The sequence below is a fragment of the Diorhabda sublineata genome, chromosome X (genome assembly GCF_026230105.1).
Source record: "Diorhabda sublineata isolate icDioSubl1.1 chromosome X, icDioSubl1.1, whole genome shotgun sequence".
NCBI classification, from domain to species: domain Eukaryota; kingdom Metazoa; phylum Arthropoda; class Insecta; order Coleoptera; family Chrysomelidae; genus Diorhabda; species Diorhabda sublineata.
This window is the reverse complement of record NC_079485.1, coordinates 26,659,587-26,683,231: the sequence shown is the minus strand read 5'-3', so window position 1 is coordinate 26,683,231 and position 23,645 is coordinate 26,659,587. Positions and strand designations below refer to the sequence as shown.

At 31.4% G+C, this 23,645-nt stretch overlaps 1 protein-coding gene across 5 annotated transcripts in view; it reads left to right on the top strand.

The window, feature by feature from the left end:
* Positions 1 to 23,645, top strand: part of LOC130451252 (kinesin-like protein KIF13B) — a 93,021-nt gene that overhangs the window by 63,685 nt on the left and 5,691 nt on the right. The window contains exons 4-23 of one of the 5 annotated variants that reach the window (XM_056790151.1): positions 2,362 to 2,516; positions 7,351 to 7,464; positions 9,184 to 9,759; positions 10,435 to 10,948; positions 12,910 to 13,053; positions 13,345 to 13,685; positions 13,779 to 14,087; positions 14,145 to 15,147; positions 15,199 to 15,390; positions 15,473 to 15,778; positions 15,847 to 15,989; positions 16,616 to 16,636; positions 17,367 to 17,520; positions 18,806 to 18,820; positions 20,115 to 20,186; positions 20,936 to 21,105; positions 21,179 to 21,448; positions 22,445 to 22,772; positions 22,836 to 23,024; positions 23,107 to 23,271. In XM_056790151.1, coding sequence (XP_056646129.1) covers positions 2,362 to 2,516; positions 7,351 to 7,464; positions 9,184 to 9,759; positions 10,435 to 10,948; positions 12,910 to 13,053; positions 13,345 to 13,685; positions 13,779 to 14,087; positions 14,145 to 15,147; positions 15,199 to 15,390; positions 15,473 to 15,778; positions 15,847 to 15,989; positions 16,616 to 16,636; positions 17,367 to 17,520; positions 18,806 to 18,820; positions 20,115 to 20,186; positions 20,936 to 21,105; positions 21,179 to 21,448; positions 22,445 to 22,772; positions 22,836 to 23,024; positions 23,107 to 23,271 — 5,181 coding nt within the window. The remainder of the gene's footprint in view (positions 1 to 2,361; positions 2,517 to 7,350; positions 7,465 to 9,183; positions 9,760 to 10,434; positions 10,949 to 12,909; positions 13,054 to 13,344; positions 13,686 to 13,778; positions 14,088 to 14,144; positions 15,148 to 15,198; positions 15,391 to 15,472; positions 15,779 to 15,846; positions 15,990 to 16,615; positions 16,637 to 17,366; positions 17,521 to 18,805; positions 18,821 to 20,114; positions 20,187 to 20,935; positions 21,106 to 21,178; positions 21,449 to 22,444; positions 22,773 to 22,835; positions 23,025 to 23,106; positions 23,272 to 23,645) is intronic. The other 4 variants (XM_056790152.1, XM_056790153.1, XM_056790154.1 and 1 more) reach the window with 4 other exon arrangements.

The following is a 23,645-nucleotide window of genomic DNA, read 5'->3' as shown; positions in this document are numbered from 1 at the left end:
AATCAAAACCAAAGTATTCTTCAAATGAACGTAACATGTTCATGTGATACATTCGCGTTCAATATTTCTGTTTTTATCTTCTGTTCGATATGCCCAGAAGTATGACAAGAAAATCTCGGAAAAAATGTTTTTTATCAAATGTTTTGGGATATGGGATAAAATATTCGTTTCTATTTATTTGAAAAATAAAAAAGATGTCAGTATTGGTGAATTTATAACAGTTTGATATGATTTGAAACAATGCTTTCATCCCTACGACAAATCCCCTGGTAGCTTTCGATAACTTGTTTTTTATACAACATAAATGTTGAATTGGGAAATGTAAGATAAAAATCGCTTCCATGCAACTTGAAATAATCTTCTTTTGATCCTTTAAAAATAGACATTGTATTCTTCGAGATCCGTTGAGTTACGCTTCTATCGAAATACTAGATTTAAATATGTGAAAATTTTATCTCACTAGCGTATTCAATATATTTAGAAATAAACGAATAACATTAGGACGAATGAACGACTAAAAGTGAAAAGTGAGAATTTCAAATTTTCTTATCGTATTAAATTCGTCTATTATAAATTTATGTTTCACTTAATGGAGTAATTTGTTTTTAAAAGACAATTTTGTGGTGTTGATAAGCAATCAGTATGATTTCCAACAGATACATTACACGCTTATAATGAAAAAATAAAAATATTGGTTTTGAAGCCGTCACTGAAAAACGGTACAAGTACTCAGGTCACTCTCGGTTTTGAGATGCGACGAAACTAGAGAAGTTGGACTGTATTTTCAAATAGTCGCTGCTATCACATAATAAATACGATTTGTAATATGCATTTAACAAAGAAAATATGACTATGTACACACTATGATCTACTATGATTTCAAGATCGGTTTAAGTTAACAGTAACAAAAGAAATTCATCATATTTTTGAAACCATCCTTGGGGTGCACGAGGCCCCGGCAAAGAGACGCGAGTGCCATCTATTGAGCAGTTATGGCAATAAGGCGTCGGCCATGTTGTTGATGCGTTTCGAGGAGAGAGAGGAGTATTGCTAGTATTATTGAAGTATGGCTTTTTTAAGGGGATATAGTGAGAAATTGATTCATCATGACCGTGGGCGCTATCAGAAGAAAGAAGAATTTGACAGACTGGAGTACCCAGTTTTCCGCACGAAATTTACACCCAAAGAAGCTTTGATGAATTACAAGAGTTTAGAGGCTCACAATTTCCTCACCTCTAACTTCGTATTTCCTCGTCGTGTAAATGTGCTGCCAGGAGAACGTGTGATAGTGCCTGGCAAGGTTTCTGTATGCGGCACCATAGTGTTCGTATTTCCTCTTGTTCGTCTGAAATCAGGATTTAACTCACATCACATTTTGTCTTGATGTCCAAATAACTGAAATTTATGTATTGTGTCCCTAGTAGTAATTGAGATTTTTTCCAGATATTTAGATATCAAACTAATAAATTTAGGGTCTCAGATCATCTTTGACATTTCGATGTTTCCTGTCTTTTACGAAGTCTTGTCCAGTCTTACTATTTACTGTGCAAAAGCCCAAAATTTTCTCTATTATATCATTTTGAACATTTTCGTCGAGAATATGGATTGACGATCCGTGTAGAATAGATGTAATAAAAGGGATAAGGGTAATTAGTCCTTGGTACAATCCTTCACATTTCTTTGCATCAATCTAGGTTTTTGAAAAGACTAAAATCCCAAATTTGGCATTGTGCTAAATAGCAGTTAATATATATGGGGGTCCGATTGTTGATAGAAATTTCACGCACCCCACTACTAATTTTTTAGTCTGGCAAGATATTTATCTGCCCTATGCCCAGTTCACCATCTTTCACTAATTCTTTAAAAGAATAGGAAGACAAAGGTATGGCGATATGATCACTCTGGTTTGTTTACGAAAAACGCATCAACAATATGGCCGAGGCCCAGTTATCATATCTGATTGCTAGGTGGCGCTTGCATCACAGGGGAAAAAATGCAACCCGCATGACTCTTGAACCCTAAGAATTCCAAAAGATGAGAAGCTTTTAGCTTGTGAAAGCTTCATTTGCAAACGTGCATTAATGTGGATGATGTATCTTAAAATATATAGCATCACCCTCGTATAATAATTGAAGGGAAAGGAAATCATGGAGTGATTCCCAAGTATGGAAAAATTAAATAAGTGTAGTACATTCTACTCAATAGATTAGGGTAATACAAAAAAAATCTATGCCATACTTCGTAGGGCGAAATACTCATTTTGTCTTAAAAAACTAAAATCTAAAATCATTTTGTTAGAAATGACAATTTAAATAATAAAAATTATGATGCATATAATTGAATTATATTTTTTTGTTCCAGGATCCGGTAAATCGTATACCATGATGGGTTCTCAAGATAATAAGGGTATAATTCCAAGATTATGCGACTCATTATTTGGCCTAATAGCAAAACAACAAAGTTCAGAATTAACATATAAAGTTGAAGTTAGTTACATGGAAATTTACAATGAAAAGGTCAGTAAAGAATTAAACTAGTCGATATTATATAAACTAATCTATCTCTTTAATTACCAGTCATGAATAGTTTATGTAGAGTCCAATACAATTGAAACTAAACATTGAAAGAACCTTGTAGTCCAACAAAAAAAGCGGATCTGTCAAATCGTTGGCTTGGTCTATTCAACTAATTAAATTAAATTAAAAATCTAACCAATATTTCTTTCTCAATATTATTTTTATTTAACACGACCTCTATAAACTTTATCATCAAATTCATCAAGTTTAGAGGTATTAGTTAATGCTAGATGCCCCTAGATCCAACAACCTCAAAAAACCGATAAAACAAAACCATCCTATTAAATACGTTGATGGGCATTCTGCTACAAACACCACACAAAAGGCAGAAATTTTTGCATGTCATTTAGAATAAACATTTAAACCAAATGAAGATAAAGAAGAAGAGCCAGACTAAGAAGAAAAATTTCAAGAAGAAGTAATCATGCCTAAGATGTTTTTACTGAGATAAAAGGAAATATTAACCCAAACAAGGCTCCAGATTTTGACATAATAACTGAGGAAATATTAAATCAGCTTTCAAGAAAAGCTGATTTCATGGCTCCAGTTGCACATAAGCAAGCCAGTCTTTGTACCTTTGAGAGATTGTTTTTCGTCGTATACAGATTAGCTCTAGTACCCCAAACCACTGCCCCATATGTGATGATTGGTCTCACAATTCTCGTGTACATCCACAGTAGGATCTTTGGGTTATATACCCAATTCCTCCCTACGAAGTTTCTGCACACAATCAGTGCTTTTGCTAAGTGTAATACTTGATGCAAAGCTTCCATGACAAGCTCACGTTAACCAACTCATAGGGAGAAACTCGACTCTGTCTCTACATAATTAGCAAATGAAGTCAGTATGCAAATGCAAAGAAATTGGAATCCAAATCGACGATGACACCTGGTTATACACATTTTAGTTTGCAGGTGATCATGTAATATGTGTAAACGCTAGAACACATGGCATGCAAATTAAAGGGAGAATACGGTAAATGGGGACTGTAGATGAACGTAGAAAAGATACATTACTTGTATTGGAGAGGATACAACCTGCATACAACTAGAAAATAACGTAATTTCCTAGACCTTTTAATATATTAATGCTTCTAATTTTAAAACAGAAGAGAGTTGTTACAACTATGAATATTTAGGAGTTATTTTTGACAAAGAAGGGGTAGATAATACAGAAATAAAATGTATAATAAACAGAGCAAGAACAATAACTAAATTACTCAATGGAATACTGATACAGGAAAACAACGAAAATTGAGAATCTACAATGAAATGATTAGTAGTCGGTTAGTATATGGAGCCGAAACGTGAAGAATAAAAGAACAACTAAAGAAAAAAATAGAAGCTACAGAAATGTACTTGTTACGAAGAGCAAATAGAACGTCAGAGTTAGACCGGGTCAGAAAGAACACAATAAAAAAGCAAATGAACCTGAAATTAACAATTACAGAACGTATTGAGAAAAACAGTTGATTTGGTACGGACATGTGCAGAGGATAGAGAAGGAAAAATTACCAAAAAAAAAAGAATGAAGTGGATCCCACTGGAGAACAGAAAGAATGGAAGACCAATATTATCATGGATGCATGGAATAAGAAAATTTGATCTATAAGAACTGCAGCGACAGGAATAAGTGGCAATTAAGCATCAGACGTTTTGAACACGAATTTTTATAGTATTTGGCAGCTAGATCATCGTAGTAGGATTGTGGCAAAATCAAACACCAAGTTGACCATAATTTCAGTCCCAGACGATGAATATATAAGTACTCGAAAGTTTGATATTCGAGTTATTACACTTTTGTGTTTAATTTTGCCACAATCCCACTGCCATTATCTACTTATGGTATACAACTGAAGATATGAACTATTGAAGAATTTATACAGAATATACGAAAAATGCTTACATAACAAGGAATAGAAACAAGACTAAAAAGACCGATCCATTTGGTAAAGTGAAAATGCTAAAAACAGAGCATAGTATATTTTCACATGTTAAATTCAGTGTAACCCCATTAGCCAGAACCTAAGGAACACTGCTGAATTTATCTTAGTTTAAAATAGAGAAGAGAAAAACGCTGTATTGTCAATTGTTTACAATTTGTAGAAGCTTGTAATATAAAGTATACAAACGAAAAATACAGTGAATAACAATATTAACTTTTGAAATATACAATGTCATAATTTCTATATGTAATATACAATATATGTATATATACATTATCAAAACAAAACAAATTCAATGAATAAAGCAGATATAAAAATTAAATATACGGCAATCCTGAAATGTAAAAAAGTTGTATTAAAAATCAATATTAATATTTAATCAGTCTGTAGAATGTTCAAAATGAAATATTAGCATTGGTATACAAGTCTTTTACATCGTAGAAGGCACTTTCCAGTAAATTTGCCCTTAAATTGTTATGAAATGCAGGAAAAGATGTAATAGGTTTGATTTCAATTGGCAAATGATTGTCCATTTTACACGTATTGTATAGTATTGAGCCTATAACTAATTCTGAACGTGGAGTAGATAGATTAAGATCTTTCTCCGCGTTCCTAAGTGGATAGCTGTGCAATGACCTTTCTAAAATAGGATAAGCGTGCTAACGGATTCAAATATGAATTAGGAAGAGTCAAAATTTTGTCTCAAAACATATACCCCAGAAGGGAAGGGCATATCGGGGATGCGACTCAGAGAGGGCATAATAAACTGTAAACATTTTACCGTTAATATAAAATGTATTCATTTAAGTTGAAATAAAATTGGTCTTTGGTCTATTTTGGCTAGATTATAATGTTATAATAAGTCCCAATGGGTGTTTTTATTTAAAAAAATTCCTACGTACTAATTATTTTTCTTTATAGTAAATAAAAATATGCTTCACTATAATCTAGATGGTTACATTAAAGATGATTACGAGATGTGATAAGATATTTGTCACGATGTAACTAACTGCTCCCGTTCAAACAATTAAATGACAGGTTCTAAAGGTCAAGTAATCATCTGTACTACGAACTAACAAGTCTAAATATCAATAATAATGAAAAAGAAACGAAAGCTAGATGTTTCAAAACATTTCATTTTGTGTGAATATGCGTCATCCAATCTAGATTAATGCGATTTTTTTCGTGTGTCCTTCACATACGGGTCGATTATTTCATAGCACTAAATTCGAATACCTACCTGTTGTCAACATGCAACATTTCAATGACATTTCTCATATATAGATGTAACTATTCGCGAAAATTAGAAAGTGAGCTACATCTCTCAATTTTATTTCAAACTTCAATAGAGGTGAACCATAAAGTCAGTATACAAACTAATTCTGTTGTTTTATAAACAATAGAAACTGTTATTTGAAATTTTAGTATATGTAGTAAAATAATATGTCTGTTTAAAAACGTTTCTAAGGTAATAATACTAACCACACATCCATAAAACAATAAAAACGTGGTAAAAGTTGTAGTGTTACAAATGTACTATTCTATTAGACAATAAAACTCTTGTGTAGCTTTTTGGTAGTTTTGTGTAGATAATCAAGTGTCTTCCTCCACGAAAAAATGCATTTCCAATCTTTAATATATAATTCAGATTAATTCATTATGCAGGGAAGGTAGACTTGACATCTGTAGACACAAATTTGTTCCTTCTAGGCCACATAATACTATATATCCGTCTTTAAAAACGGTTTCACCTTTTAGGAGTCTGCTTCTGACTCTCAACATATTCCATGATGTTAAGGGTTATTTCAATTTCGTCATAGTTAGACCAATTCTTAAATACAACTTTTTGTTCTAACCACAAAAACACGTTAAGAAAATAACGGAAATTAAAAAAATAGAAAAAATCCTATCAAAATCACTAAAAACACATCAAAAATTGAGCAGCATCAAACACCCATACAGATTGTATTGTTCACCGCTATAAAAGCCAAATTCAACACAATCTAGTGACACGTGATTTTCCCAATATAATCCATTTTCATTAGAATATATATATTTTCTATTTTTTTTTTATTACCGATTTAATTTTATTAATTGATAATGGTAAGGTGAAGGAAAGAAGTTATTCAACATGAGTTCTTTGTTATTGACAATTAAATTTTAAAAGATTAATTAATTCCAATCAACCACTTTTGCTACTCGATGTCATTCAGTAAATAATAAAAAAATGGTGTCTAAAAATGCATCCGGAGTATTTTGTTTTCCTATCGTATCGTGTACAAAGATATTTAGGGTGTGCGCAGTAAAAAATTTATGTTCAATACTACTTGGTACGAACCGTGTAACTAGCGCCCTCTATGAGAGTCAGACATGAAAACAAATTCATTGGATGTATCAGAATCCAAAACATATTCATATAAAATTTTAATACAATGTTACCAGTAGTTGCGGCAAAATCGTAAAAAAAATTGTATAATTTTTATTTCTTCAACGCCCTTTATCTTCAATGGGAATGGCATCACGAAATTTTTTTACTGAGCAAACCCCAAATATTTTACAGTTTTCTATCTATCCTAGAATAAATAGATGTTGCATCCTCCACCCTTAGATATATAAGGGGATCTTGTCAAGGTAAATGTAAAGACGAAAATATGTAACCATTCTCAATCAATCATTGGAACTTTACTTTTAATAAACAAAATGGAATATAAATACTGTCCTTACTATTTTAACATATTGCGGACCGCAGAACGATAAAGTCCAATTTATTTAAACTAACGTACTTGTTTGGTAATTTCTTCATAATGGTATATTTTTTATTTGCTTTAGGTACATGATCTACTAGATCCTCAAACAAATAAGCAATCTTTAAAAGTCAGAGAACACAATGTCCTTGGACCCTATGTTGATGGTTTGTCACAGCTTGCTGTAACTTCGTTTCAGGTAATATTTCAAAAAATCCCATTATTATCAATATGATTAAAGAGAAAATTCAACCATATGGGAATAAGGGCTATTAAAAAGATGGTACGAAAGTAATTATTAATAATTCTTTCACATAATCAGAATCTGAATTAAGAAAACGAAAGCGTACAAATTTGAAATCAAATCACTCGTATAAAGGCTTTATCGTCGATAAAGCCTTTATTATGAGTAATTTTATCGTGTGTTAATAAGAACAATAATAAAAATAGAGCACCTTACATAAAACAGTGGTCTATCAAGGCATATATCGTGCGCATGAGCTCTTCCAACATACAAGAGATCATGCGCTCTTCACACAACGATACACATGCGCACAAATATTATTTCTAGTACTTTCATCAAGTAGTAAGGAATTTTTATACTGATAATTGTATTTTCAAAATATGTTCGGATATGTTTAGAATTTGAATTTTGATGTTTTGCCTTCCCTTTGGAAGCCATTTTCAAAAGTTTTTGAGGTCTCAGTCCCCTACTATTCGTGTCGGCGTTTTCGGATTTGTCAAGGGCATAATCTATGTTTGAACTGATCTCGAAAAACAGATCTAATAAGACTACTTACTAAATGTCTCTAGCTACCATAAGGTATATATCAATTCCGGTTTCTTATCTATTTTGGTCACTCCAACTATTATTATATTGTTTTCATAAATATTCATAAACATTTATATTTTACGAAGGTTGTCTTTAAGTTTTTACAAAAACTGAAGCAGAAACGTACACGTTCAAAACTATATTTTTGCATATGCTCAAACCGATTCTGGAAACAATTTTGCCACTCTGAAGCTAGTATCGTAGAAACATTGTTTTGAAAGTCTTCAACAGCTTCTTCATGGTATGAAAATCCTGTCCGCGCATCTTTTAATTAGCAGTGGAGAACAAGAAAAAGTCATTAGGCGATAAATCGGGCGAATAAGGGCAATTGCAAATTATTTCGATGTTTTTCTCCTTCAAATATTCAGTTTTTTGACGTATTTCATTGGAATTGGCATTGTCGTCGTGAAGAATGATGCAACGTTTTTGGTTCATGATCATTCATTCAAAGAGACGCCTCTAATTGTCTGTGTTGCGCAATCTTCTCTGATGGTGCTACATTACCAAAAGTTGCACGAAGCGATTCCATGTATGTTGGTTGAGAAAGACCTTTTTCAAAATCAAAAAATAATCCAGAGTAAGCCTTCACGGGTGATTTCCAATTTTCTATAAACTTGATTCTTTTAAACCTTCACTATCAACAACTTATTCAATTTCTATATTGCCACTGCCTTTCCAGTAACAAAAGTCAATGTTCAAAATTACAGTGGTGCCACAACTCATATTCGATTGTAACTTGAAAGGCAACACTTGTATGACACATTAACTTTTTGGATTGGTAGACAGAAATATTTTTGAATACAATTTGATGTAATTGAATCACTAGCTTTTCAATCTCATGCATTGGTGATTAAACATTGAAAACTGTTTTACTTGAACAGTAATTTTCAGCTTCTGTTTTACTCGTCTTAACTAGATTTTGCATTGTTTAGCATATCTCTTTATTGTACATTTTTGGCGTTTTCTGTACAAATTTTTCGTAAGTTGAATTCTGAAAACTGAATTGTATAAAGGTACAACTATAAATAATGAATATCTATTTGGGTTATTAACCTATAATAATAAACTGATCCATACAATTTACAGGACATCGACAATTTGATGGCGGAAGGTAATAAATCACGAACAGTTGCTGCAACAAATATGAATAGCGAATCATCAAGATCTCACGCAGTATTTACAGTAATACTTACCCAAACCCTGGTAGAACCTAAAACAGGTGTAACTGGAGAGAAAGTCAGTAGAATGTCACTAGTAGATTTAGCTGGTTCAGAACGGGCTGTGAAAACTGGAGCAGTTGGAGAAAGACTCAAAGAAGGCTCCAATATTAATAAGTCGTTAACAACCTTAGGTCTAGTCATTTCAAAATTAGCGGATCAATCGTCGGGCAAAAATAAAGATAACAAGTTTGTGCCATATAGAGATTCCGTACTAACATGGTTACTAAAAGATAACTTAGGGGGTAACAGCAAAACAGTCATGGTTGCTACCATATCTCCGGCAGCTGATAATTATGAGGAAACTCTATCTACTCTACGGTACGCGGATCGAGCTAAGAGAATTGTTAACCATGCTGTTGTTAATGAAGATCCAAATGCTAGAATTATAAGAGAATTAACACAAGAAGTTGAAGCTTTGAGGGAAATGCTTAAACACGCTACGGTATGTAAAAATAAGTTGTGATTGTTAAAAATATTAATAACCAGTGTATTAACTACAATATCAGTATAACTACCAAGGAAACAATTCAAAATACTTTTAATTATTACTAAATAATATTTTTTATAGTTTTATTTGACTAACCATCGTTTTGGCTTTCCAGTCTGTACATTTTTTAAGTATTTGAACTAAGCTGGAATTTCTGGAACCGTTGTTGTTATTCATAGTAAACAGTGTTTATACTACCACTATGTACCTTCACTCTCTGAAGACGATAACTAGGTTATCGAAACGCTCTTCGGACAATGTAAGCATGAGTATTTGTGCAGTGGTAGCGTAAACAGCGTATTCCGTATTATTGGAATATTAACAAACTATCACACATTAATGTCTAGAAACTAGAATAAAATTTATAAATATTATTTATAAATTTATAAACTAAAATGTACTCGAGCTAAAATCAGTATTCCATTATTATTTTGGTTTCTTGAACAATCTAGTTTTCTAAGAGGGAAATTCATCATTAATGACGTGTATGCAAATGTGTTTGCCTCTTACTACATATTTATTACTGTTGCTACTTTACATAGGAAAGATAAATATTTGCTAGACCTGTGCAACTATAGATATGTGGTATTTACACATTCCATGTTTACTGTATTCTGATTTTCATTTTAGGGATCTCCTGTTGGTGACATTCAAAGAGTTGATATACATCAAAAATTAAATGAAAGTGAAAAATTATACAAAGAAATGTCGCAAACTTGGGAAGAAAAATTAATGAAAACGGAAAGAATTCAAAACGAACGACAACAAGCTTTAGAAAAAATGGGCATTAGTGTGCAAGATTCTGGTATAAAAGTGGAGAAAAATAAATATTATTTAGTGAATTTGAATGCTGATCCTTACCTAAACGAATTATTAGTATATTATTTAAAGGATGTCACAGTAGTAGGTGCTAGTAGTAATGGGTCTGGTAAAGAACCAGATATTCAACTATCCGGTTTGGGAATCCAACCTGAACATTGTATTATTACCATAGAAGATAATGGTTTATTCTTGGAACCTCTTGCCAACGCTAGATCTTGCGTTAATGGATCTCAAGTCAGCCAGAAAACACAATTACGTCATGGTGATCGAATCGTATGGGGTAACCACCATTACTTTAGAGTCAATTGCCCTAGATCGATATGTAAGTCATATCATTAATAAAATATTATATATATATATATATATATATATATATATATATATATATATATATATATCAAATTCCTTTATTCCTTTCTACCCTTTAGGGTATAGGGGTACAAAAATGTACATTTGCAATTTTTAATAACTTTCTTTGCATTGTTCCATGACAGCTAACTCAAAACTTTTATCACGTCGTCCCTTATCGTCGTATCGTCGTCCCCTTATTTCTTTTGGTCTGTTTTTTTGTTGTCCTTTGGCTTGCCAAACAACTTCACTGCCTTCTTTCTATAAATTCGGTGATTGGTATTACTTGCAGCTTTTCTCTTATATTATCCTTTCTAATTATATCCTTTCTTATCACTCCTTGCATTATTCTTGAATATTTCATTTCTATATACTTCGAAATACTTCCATTTCGGTTTTTCTTGATATTTCTCATTCATTTATGAATCCATTGACCACAGCATAGTTTACTTTGTTGGATTTTCAATTCTTTTATTTATTTTCATCTCTATGTTCTCATCTGTTTCTAGTTCTAGACATCTTTATTTACTTGTTCTATTTCTTCTATGTGCATTTTGTAACCTCCATTGTTTATTGTCAATACCTTCGTTTTCTTTATATTCATTTTCATTCCATTGTCTTGTAGTACTTCCTTTGATATAATTTTTGTTATAATTCTTTTTCAGTCCCTGCTATTAATTGTACATCATCAGCAAATGTACAATCTGAAGTTTCTACTCTTTCTAAATATTTATGCCCCATATACATGCTTTTTATTTTTTCTTAATTATATCGTTCATAAATACGACGAACAGCAATGGGCTTAATCCTTCTCCTTGTCTTGATCCTCCCTTTGTTTGTTTCGCTTTCAATGCTTTGTTTATAATTTCCTTTTACATAAAAATGTATATCTTGTATATATCGGCATTTTCTAAACTCATTTGTTTATTTGTGTCTTGTGCATACTTATCAAATTTATTCCTCTATGGTTATTGAAATCTGGTTTGTTTCCTTTTTTTGTGTATTCGTATTATTAGTCCCATTCTCCAATCATTTGGTATTCATTCAACTTCCCAAGTTTTATTACATACTTGCAATATGTGTTCTTTGTTCACCCATCTTTTTCAACATTTCTAATTTTATTTTATCATCGAGGGGGCTTTTCCTTTCTTCAAAAAATGTATCGCTTCTTCTAGATCTTTTTTATTACCTTCTCATTTTCTTTGGGATCTTTTGTGCAGTTTACTATTTGTCTTAAAATTTTTTTTGATCATATCATTATTATTATATTAAAAGAGTATTTTTTCCAAATATTTGGTACAGTGAACAGTTAATTTTAATTAGTACCATGGCTGTCAGCTTAGTACATATTCAGTAATTGAATCTGTATACAAAAATGAAGATTATGAACTATATATAAATGATGTCCATTTTTGACAAGCAATTATGAGCAAACTTTCAATTTATCATAATTATCCATGATTATTGGTGGAAAAGTAATATTTTTTAATTTAGGATTCACAACTCAACCCTACTTTATATGAAAATATGAATATGTGCGTTTATCTACCATATCTTAAAACAAATAAATGAAATTAAAGCATTTATAAATATTCAACAGTATCTCTGTTGACAGTAAACTTCATTTCATAACGAAAATCAGTTTCCATTCCACACTTGAGGTAATAGCATAAATTATACAAAAATAGGGAGGTTTTTGTAAACTTTAAAATTTTTGTTAGCCATAATCCTTGCTTAGTCCCATGTTTGCTTTTTATGGAATGGTAATGTGCTTCTTTATTGTTTCGTTAATGCAATTGTTCTGGTATAAATGGAAGAAAATATTTTGGACATTTTTACTACCGTTGGTTATAAGGTTTCTAGTTATACATATAGTAAAAATATTTTTAGTATTCTCACGTATGATATCAACTATATAAATAATTTTTATTTAAGCTGCTGCTTCAGAGCCACAAACACCAGCACAAAACATCGATTACAATTTTGCAAGGGATGAGCTAATGACAAATGAATTGAGCAATGATCCAATTCAGACTGCAATTGCCCGGCTTGAGAAACAACACGAAGAAGACAAACAAGGTAAATTAAGTTTCTTAAAGTCAAACAGTTTCAATTAGTTCGAAGAATCAAGTATTAATTGTTTATTTTTCCTAGTCACTTTCTTGTTTAACAAATGCCTTGAAGTTGAAAAATTATTCATATGAACTCATTTTATCAAATCTTAAAAAATATAAAGTTTCAAATTATGACAATATGAAAAAGATACATACTCAGAGTAAAGTTTACTAATAACTAATATAGTAAAAGGACTTCCATTGAATGAATAGAGAGAAAGGAGATGTATATATTTATTGTAAAATAATTTTTCAGTGGCATTAGAAAAACAGCGTGTTGAGTATGAAAGGCAATTTCAACAGCTTCGTAATATGGTGTCTCCATCAACACCTTATGCTCCATATTCATATGATCCTCTTAAAATTGGTTTGAGTAAGACTGCACCTTGTACCCCCACAACTCAAATGAAAGTGGAAAGATGGGCGCATGAAAGGGATGAGATGTTTAGGCGAAGTATATGTCAATTAAAAGAGGATATACTTAGAGCAAATTCATTAGTTACTGAAGCCAACTTTCTTGCCGAAGAGATTGGTCGACAGACTAAATTTAGTGTTACCTTACAGATTCCTCCAGCTAATTTGAGTCCTAATAGAAGAGTAAGTCGATTTCAAATTATAAATATTTATTAATTATTGTGAAAATGAAAATACTACCAATACAAGATTAGTAAACATTGTCTAATTTTGCAGAAAGGTGCTTTTGTCAGCGAACCCGCAATTTTAGTGAAACGAAATAATTCTAGTCAGGTGTGGTCGATGGAAAAATTAGAAAATAAGCTAATAGATATGAGAGAATTTTATGCAGAACATAGGGATATAGAAAATGATCAAGAAAACAATAACGAGATTAAAGGACCAGATCCATTTTTTGAATCACAAGAAGAGCATAATTTAATAGGAGTTGCTAACATATTTCTTGAATGTCTGTTTCATGATGTTACTTTAGATTACCATACACCTATTATTAGCCAACAAGGAGAAGTAGCAGGTCGATTACAGGTATGAATAGAGAATCAAATATAAAGTAAAAATTGTATTAAATTCACAAATTTCTAGGTTGAATTGAGTAGGATATCTGGCTCATTCCCTCAAGATAGAATTTGTGAGGCAGCTTCTGATAGTTCATCTGAATGTAGTCATGATGAAGAAGAACAAGGTACTTCACAAGTAACCATCCGCGTTAATATAAAACAAGCGTCGGGCCTACCTCTTTCTCTCGCTAATTTCGTATTCTGTCAGTATTCCTTCTGGGGTTATCCGGAAGCAGTGGTTGTACCTGATACTGCTGATCCTAATGTGAATGGCCAACCAACAACTGTTAAATTCGATCATTCACAAGTCTTTACAGTTAACCTATCAGAGGAGTTCATGGAACACTGCGCTGAAGGAGCACTTTCTATAGAAGTTTGGGGAAACAGAAGCTCTGGATTTTCAAAATATAAACCTGGTTGGGAAGTAGTAGAGCAACAGCTTGCTACAGCTAGGTCATTACTTGATAGATGGTCTGAACTAACTAGAAAAATAGAACTGTGGGTAGAAATTCAGGAATTAAATGATCAAGGAGAATATGGAGCTGTGGAAGTCGCAATGAGAACAGACATGCTGACGGGTGGCATTTATCAACTAAGACAAGGTCAACAACGAAGGATTCAAGTGAGAGTAAAACCAGTACAGAACTCTGGTACACTTCCTATAATATGTCAAGAGATTATTAAAATTGAAGTAGGTGGTGTTATTGTAAGAAGTAGATTACAGAAACCCTTAGATTCATATCAAGAAGAAGACTTAACAATACTAAGAGAGAAATGGAGCGACGCCCTACAGAAGAGAAGGCAATATCTAAATCAGCAGCTACAAAATTTATCTGAAAAAAGTAATAAAACAGAACAAGACATTGAACGAGAAAAAAGTTTAATGGAACAATTGGTTAATTTAACTGAAGAAAGCAATGCTGTTTATATACCACAACCTGGGACAGGGATACCTGGCGCTCCAGCCATGTGGAGTCCTCCTCCTGGTATGGAACCTCATGTACCCGTGTTATTTTTAGACTTAAATGGTAAGTAACATGTCATTGATTGTTTTTCAATTACTAATAGATTGATTTCAGCTGATGACTTATCCACAAATCCAGCTGGAGAAGAAGTAACGATTGCAGGCGTTAATTCTATTTTACCAAAAGAAGATGGGAAAGAGTTCTACAGTTTACGAATTCTCAGTCATTTAGAAAAAGACGTCTGTGCAGTTGCTGGTTGGGATTCTTCAATTCATGATAGCCCACATTTAAACAAAGTTACTGAAGGTATGCTTAGTTTTCCATTCTTGATTTTTTTTCTCATTGTGTTAATACGTCAGGAATAAAAATGTGGTCATTATATTTTTAGCCAACGAACGAGTATATATGATACTTCGTGTAACAGTACGGCTGTCTCATCCAGCTCCAATGGATCTTGTTTTGAGAAAGCGATTAGCAATAAACGTCTATAAACGACAGAAGTTCACAGATATAATCAAAAATCAGATAAAATCAAAAATTGTTCGAACTGATTTAGTAACGTCATGCGGAGTTACTTATTTAGTAGTTTCCAATGTACCGAAAGCCAGTGAGGAATTAGAAGGTAGAGAAAGTCTTGCACAATTAGCAGCTTCTGGTGAAAATTCTTCAATGTGTGACGGCGAAACTTATATAGGTGAGGAAATAACACTACAAAATGAATTGTGAGAGATTGTTTTATAATCACAAAATATATAATTCCAGAAAAATATACAAGAGGAGTGAGTGCAGTTGAGAGTATTTTAACTTTGGATAGGTTAAGGCAAAGTGTAGCAGTTAAAGAATTATTACAAGCTAGAGGTCAGCCGTTAATGAGAAAGACAGTCAGTGTACCCAACTTTTCACAGGTAAGCACTTTGTTTATATTCGCTAATAATTATGTCACATTTAGTTGGCTTTAATACAAAATTTCACAATAATCACAGAATTATTTTTTTGATAATGTATAGTTTTATCATGTTTATCAATGTTTGGATTTTAGCTAAGACATTATTATATTTATTACTGGGTATATTACAAGTTGAAAATCTGAAATTTAAATATCCTCTGACAAGAAGACTGTTATCTATTTCAGGCATATTTTATCACTTCTTTCATTATTCTTGAGATTTTTAGTATATATATATTTCTCGTATCTTTTATATCATTCCTTCATGTGTGTCCTTTATTGTATTACCTCTAAATTATTTTTTGCATTTGCACCAAATTGCAAATCATTTCAGATTTTACTTTGTAATGTTGGTATTGATTTTAGTATGTGAGATTTTGTTCTGCCTCATTTGCAGTTTTATTATTTTCAATATTATACACTCCTGTTTTGGGTATAATTTTGTTACTTTTATTTATTCACTTTTTTATTTGATATCACTATTAATTAAATATATGTCACCATAAATAATAAATGTATTTACGTGCTTATATCACTGATTATTATTTAGTACATATTAACCAACTATTTATTTTTGCTGCCTAGACTTTGGAAAATAAAAACGGGGTACGTGTATGGTTGATGTCACGCTTTTTATGCTTTACATTAAGAGTAGTTAATACGTTACTTCATTTAATAGTATATCTTATTCCAATTAAAGACTGACAATATTTTTACTCCTTTCAGTTTACTCTTACTCCTTTGCATTAGAGTTTCTATACACACATATTTTGAAAGCTTCTATACAACGCCTTAATAATCATTGAATTATATAAGTAGAAAGCAACATAAAAATTTAATTAGAAATTAGATTTTGTGTTTTTTAAAATTCTCATCGAAAAGAATACTTTTAATGTGGAAAAACTGCATGCCCATAGAAATAACGTCCCGTAATTTTACTAAAGCTCTTAATTGAAAATAGTTCTAATAAAATTGCCGAAAATGTACAATGTACGTTAATTAACTAGGCCAGCATTGAAAAATATATGTTCAGATATCAATAGGTTCAGTTCCTAATTTTTCATATTTTCTCCATTATATATATACATAGGAGGGATAAAACTATCCACAGCGCCTCTGTAACTGCCCAGACCACTCCGTCCATTAAGTTTGAGCCGCCCTGCATCACATATTGTCGTTATAAATTTGGAATATTACAAAATAATTTTATAACATTTAGTAGTTATTTGTAGTGAAAATTTCTTTAACGTATTATCTGTCTGAAGCATGGCACCTTAAATTGTACAAAAAAATCAGCACAAGTTACAAATTAATAATCAAATACTATATCTTCCAGTTAATGCGATTAGATCTCAGTAGTGAGTCTCTACACATGTCTCGATCAGAAAGTGTTTCCGAACTCAATAGTGAATTGGGTACAACACCATCACGAGGACGATCATCGTTTGGAAAAGACACTGAAGTAACACCACCCAAATTTGGAGGACTAGGTATGTTAATTGATTATTATATTATAGTAAATATCAAATTAAGTCAAAATAAAATTTGGTAGAGAAGATAGTGATAGAATCAAGATACATAGAAATATTGGTATATTAGAAAATACAATTTTTAGTAGTCTGCTCCTGTGAATTTGTGTAAGTTAAAATTTATGTTAGGTAGAGTAAACCTCGGCTGTCCAAAGACAGCAAATCACATTTATGTCCATGTGTTAAAATAGTTGAAAGTGGAAATTGAATTATAAGTGGTTTGTTGTAATTGGTATTGATTACAGTAAAATTTCACACTAATCATTCAGAATTGTGGATTTGAGAGCTGTTTATTTTTCTATTTTTTAATGTTGATACGTTCGGAAATATTGAGCTTATTTTTCAATAAATAGTTTGGTATTTTGATTCAGGTATGCATACTTAGGTGACCTTTTGGACCAAACGATGCTTTCCAAACTCTGATTCTTCTGTTTCTTGTTTTCATTAGTGACGTCATATTATAACGAAGGATTTGGATATCTATATAATAAATATATCATTATGAAGCCAAATACGTCATAAATATATCAGTACTGGTAAATATTTTCATGACTTTGATATAGGGGCTACATTTTGAACTAGACGCACTTGCTCTTTACTTGATTGACTTAGATTGATAACCAAGGCTGACAGTTAACAATTTTATCATCACAGCTTCCGATTTATTTTTTTCCCATTTTTAAAAAATTTATCTTTGTTTTGGTTGGTAAATTACTTGTCTCAAAGTACTAAATTTTCTTTTAATAATAAGTTTAATTTTCGATGTGGATAAATCATAAGCTATTTTAGCTAAATCAAGCTAAGACATACATTTATTCATGGAGTGAATGCACTTTCTCAGTATTGATATATTTAAAATGTAAGTAATACAGGCAAATGTTATACGTGTAGGTTTAAAAAAAGATGTCACTTTGAATTTATAGTTTCTTTGTAGTGAAATATTTACTGCTTAATATTTATTCACTTTTAAAACGTGTTATTCATTACATTTTTTAGATACATATAATAAATATATTGGCAGTTATTTGGACTTAAAGTACGCAGGTCTAATTTTGGTCCTGTCATATATATAATACATTTAGTGTCACTATGACCTGTATACTATTTCCAGTTTTGAAACTAATGTTTGAAACACGTAGAAAAACACTAATAGATGCTTAACACTGAAATAGCATATAAATTGATGTAAACATTGATTCAAAAATATTACTAATTTTTCATTGAATTTTCTTCGTGCATCCACAAGGCTCCATTCTCTCAGGTAAAATGGAGGCTTGCATACTAAGATTGCTATATTAGGTGGATAATATAAGTGACAATTGAAAACCGTCACCTGCTTGACTTCTAAATTGGAAACAAGTTTTGAGATTGTGGATTGCATCTCAAATCTATGTTAAAACTGTAGTTAGAAAAAGACTATCACAGAAATAATAGGATAAGCTTTCTATTGAAGGTTTTTCTTTACCAAGAAAACGAAGGCTTTCTCCATTGATCTCTGACTGCTATGACTATTCTATCCTCACTATATTTGAAACGTTTTAAGAAAATATAAAGACATGAAATGAGTAATGAAAGTCAAGTTTGTTCCAAATCTATAGGTTTTTCATATAAAAATATATCCATCTCTTGTGTTCTATTGTAAACATATTGTTTTGATGTCCTTTATAGAGGTATTGATTTTATTTCCAATGGGTATAACTGTCAAAAGTTCATTGCAACTCACATAGAAAGTCTTTGTTATACCATATAAGAAAGCTGAACCAGAAGGTTTCTGTGTTGGTTGTTATGTAGATATGGATAAAACTAGCATGTTATGGATATAAGTTGCCATTTTAGTTTTAGCTTGAATTGAATAATTTCGGTTCAGGGATAGCTGAATACTGTGGCAATACTTTTGCAACAAAAATGTTAGTGAAAAATAAAATAGCGAAAAAGTAACCAAGAATATTAATCATTTTATTATTAGTTAAATTTTTGATGTTATAGTGTACTTTATATGTACTTTATGCTGAAGAGTCACAATTTAATGACATTTTCGATGTCGTTTTCGCTATTTTATATTTTTCTAAAAATGAAATTATATTAAACAAACAAAAATGTTCATAATTCTTTTATTGTACAAAGTTTTCCTTGCGGATAATGGTATTATTTGTATTGAAGTCACGGAGACCTAGGCTATTCTAACCATTCCCAAAAATACCGGGTGCATCGTGAGCATGTGTAGTAAACATAGACATGAAAATATTAACAATTCTACAAGACTTGTTACAATAAGATTTTCGAAAACGTTCCATATCAATTTTCAAAGTTGAATTTTTATATTTAAGGAGTCTTACTGAGAACTGAGTCTTGTCCATGTACAAAATTAGATCCGTTTTCGTATTTTCAATTGGCAAACCTGCATGTTGTGTTTTTGTTAGATGGGAACTAAGTCTCGAGTGGCTTGAAATAAAAATAAAGATTTAAAACATGTGTAGAAGATATGATGATCGTTATGTCGAAGCACGTATCTGTTTCTCAGCATACCATAAATTAAAATTATCTTCGTATTTCAGCTCGTCCCACATTTTTAAATCTCAACCTAAACTTGAATTCATTGAGATTGCAACAACCTTCAAGTACAAAACGTATGTTAATATATTGTAACATTTTGGTGTAGTTATTTTCATTTATTTTTCATACTTACACTAATTATGATGTTGAGGGCTTTATTTATTTATTGTTTGTAGTGTGCTAAATATTATATTTTTTTATATTTCTGATTCTCGTCACAAAATGGCATGTTTATTGATTCTGTTTATAAGATTTCTAATGTATCTTGCTTTTATTTATTTATTTAGTGATTTTTTTATTTTTCTAGATGTTATGTTATGAAGTGAGACTTGATTGTGATTCTTTACTATAATGGTATTTTTGCTATTCTCTTATTCATTCTATGACAATCAATTTTACATGTAAGAGCGCTATTAATTTTATAACCCCTAAGCTATGAGATAGAAATCACATTTAGTTAAATCCAAACGTCTAAACAAGATGCACATTATTTGTGTAAAGAAATAATTGATAGTGCGCCCTGTCAGATTTTCTAAATAAGGATTTCATTTTAATACTTTTTCATGCTCTCTTCATGTAATTTATGCAAAAATTGATATTATATAATATATGAACTACAATTGTGTTTAAAAAATTTAATTCTATTTGATCCATAAACTGCCAAAATGAAATTGTATTTCAATTTTTTTTATTCTATAGTTGGAATTAAACAAATGATCGAGTCTCTCTCTTCATAGATTATTTTTTTATTTCTTAAATATGCAGCCTGTTTTTTTGCAACCTTTTATATAAGTCACATTTAATTTGTATTGTTATTGAATAGTTTTCCCGGGTATGGTATCTCCAGCAAACACAAAACTAGGACTGAGAATGACAACATTACATGAGGAACCGACAAAATCGTTACCTCGAAAACATTCTTTTGATCTTTTAATGGACGATCCAATTGAGGAGCAAGGTGAAGAGGGAATTAATGGAAAAACAGAAATTCACGTATGTACTTTTCTTTTGAGACTAAAATCATTTTCCATATCATTATTATAATTTATTCATTATTTCATTTCAGTACGTTCAACGCAAGAAAACTTTCGCTAAAAAATCTCTACCAATGTCACGTACACTGGACTCATTAACAGAATTTGCTCCAAAACCCAATACTCCATCATCCAGCTCTAGTGGTTACGGATCTCAAGCTGTTTCAATAACCAATTTATCTTGTGACGATTCATTATCAATGAAGAGTATGAGTGTGGATGAAACGCCAGATTTGGAATGCAAATTGAACAACGACTTAGAACCTGTATCAGAAATGACCAACATTTCAAAAGGAGTTGAGGTAAGTAGTAATATATATGTTACGGTAAAAGTAATAAATTCGGTGATTATGCATAATAACAAACGAATTTGGTAAATATGATAAATTATCTCATATTTATTAAATGTATATATACATTTGCATAATAACAACTGAATTTGGTAAATATGGTAAATTATCTCATATTTATTAAATGTACCAGTTAGTTTATAAAATCCCCAACTCGTAATGGAGAATGTGATAAAAGCCCCTAACTTTAGGAAAATTCGTTCAGATTGTGCAACTGCTTGGCACGATTTCAGAAGTAGTTCTAATTTCGTTGCATGTAGACGTTTTTTCGCTACCCTCGTCAAAAATAAAACAATGAATAATGGCTGGTGTGCTTGAGTGTTTTAATTCCAAATTACTTCATATTATGGACACTAAGAAAACAAACAGTAGCTAGGTTAGGTTAGATAGTAGCTTCTCAAAAAAAACCTGCACTTTATTCTACTAACTCAATAAGCATGGTTCGTTGATTTAAATCTGATCATCTGTCAGTGTTCAAAATGATGTTATATATACTTATAAAAGGCATAGCTTCTGGCATTAAATTTACTTCAATTATATTTTATGATGCTGTTTAAGATTTGTATTACTTTTACAGATATAAAGTAATGAATAACTATAAATTTGAAGACTTGTTAAAAAAATCTGATTTAAATAAAAAAATCAACAACCCTGCCAATATATCATAATATTGAACGAATTTTCCTAAAGTTAGGGGGTTTTATCACATCCGCCATTACGAGTTGGAGATTTTATAAACTAACTGGTAAATTTGATAAATATGAAATAGTATATCAAATTCGGTGGTGATTTTGTATAATCACCGATAATTATATATAATTACCGATTTATCGTTTTTACTGTAACATATATATTTAATAAGAGTAAATCTTAACATTTGATTAACCATGTAAATACGAATAAGAAACAGTGTATAATCAAAAACAATAATTTCATTTACTTTTTCAGAGATTATCTGTGGAAGAAGACCAAAATTTTACCCCCAATGACGAAAGCTCAGATGATGTGATTAATGGTGGAGACAGTGATTCTAATCAAAATCAAACAGGAAGTGACCTTAATGAATCAAGTTCTATCGTGAAAACAAATTTATCTCCAGGAAGAGTCGTCAGACGGAAAAAGCAAAGCTCACGTAGTCATTATCATAGAGCATCTTTTCCCCAAAGTAGGACATTATTGTCAGAAAGTAAATCAGCACATAATTTGGGTAGTAAAAATAATCTTGTATTATCAGCTGAAGACGATAGTATGGATAGCTCCACCGATCGTCTAGAAGGTAATAAATATTAATAAACATTTTTCCACCAGCTATTATAAAAAATATGGAAATTGATTTCAGATGAACATGATAATTTTGGTTCCCGCCCTGACCTCACCAAGTTTCATGATGTTCCCGTCCCTGATTGGGTAGTGTTAGGAGAAAGTGTTCTTATTAGACCTTATAATTCTTCTGGAGTTGTCGCTTTTATCGGAGAAACTGAGTTTTCTACTGGAACTTGGATAGGGGTGGAACTGGATGCCCCAAAAGGTAATAAAAACTTTAAAAGTAACCCTCTACCTAAATATGGAGCTTTAAAATAATTTTATTATAAAATACATTTCAATCTCAGGTAAAAATGACGGAAGTATCAAAGGCATTCGTTACTTCACTTGCAAACCTAAACATGGGATGTTTGTAAGAGCAGATAAGTTGATATTGGATAGAAGAGGTCGTGCTATGAGGCTTGATAAAGCTGAAGCTCTTGCTAACAACAGTAAATGTTCATTAAGTAAAGGTAATGTAATAATTAGTAGAGTTTATATTCACAGTTTTCATCATCAATTATAATGTTTATATGAAATGAAGCAAATAAGGAGGAATGTAATGAAAACTGATAAAATTTTCTAAAAAATATATATTTATGAAATCCAGATTTACATAATAAAACATTCAGGTAAATTTCAATAACTTCAATTACAAATAACAATCATTAAAAATGGTGCATTCCACTAATCGTTCACGGTGCTTAAAATACTCTTTTGAGCGATCCACATAATAACTACGATCGTTGTGGTCGTGGCGAGAACGTCACTCATGAGGTCATGACTAACGTTCACGACGACCCTTGTCAAGAGGTGGGCATAAGTGAGCATTGAAAGTATTAGCGGA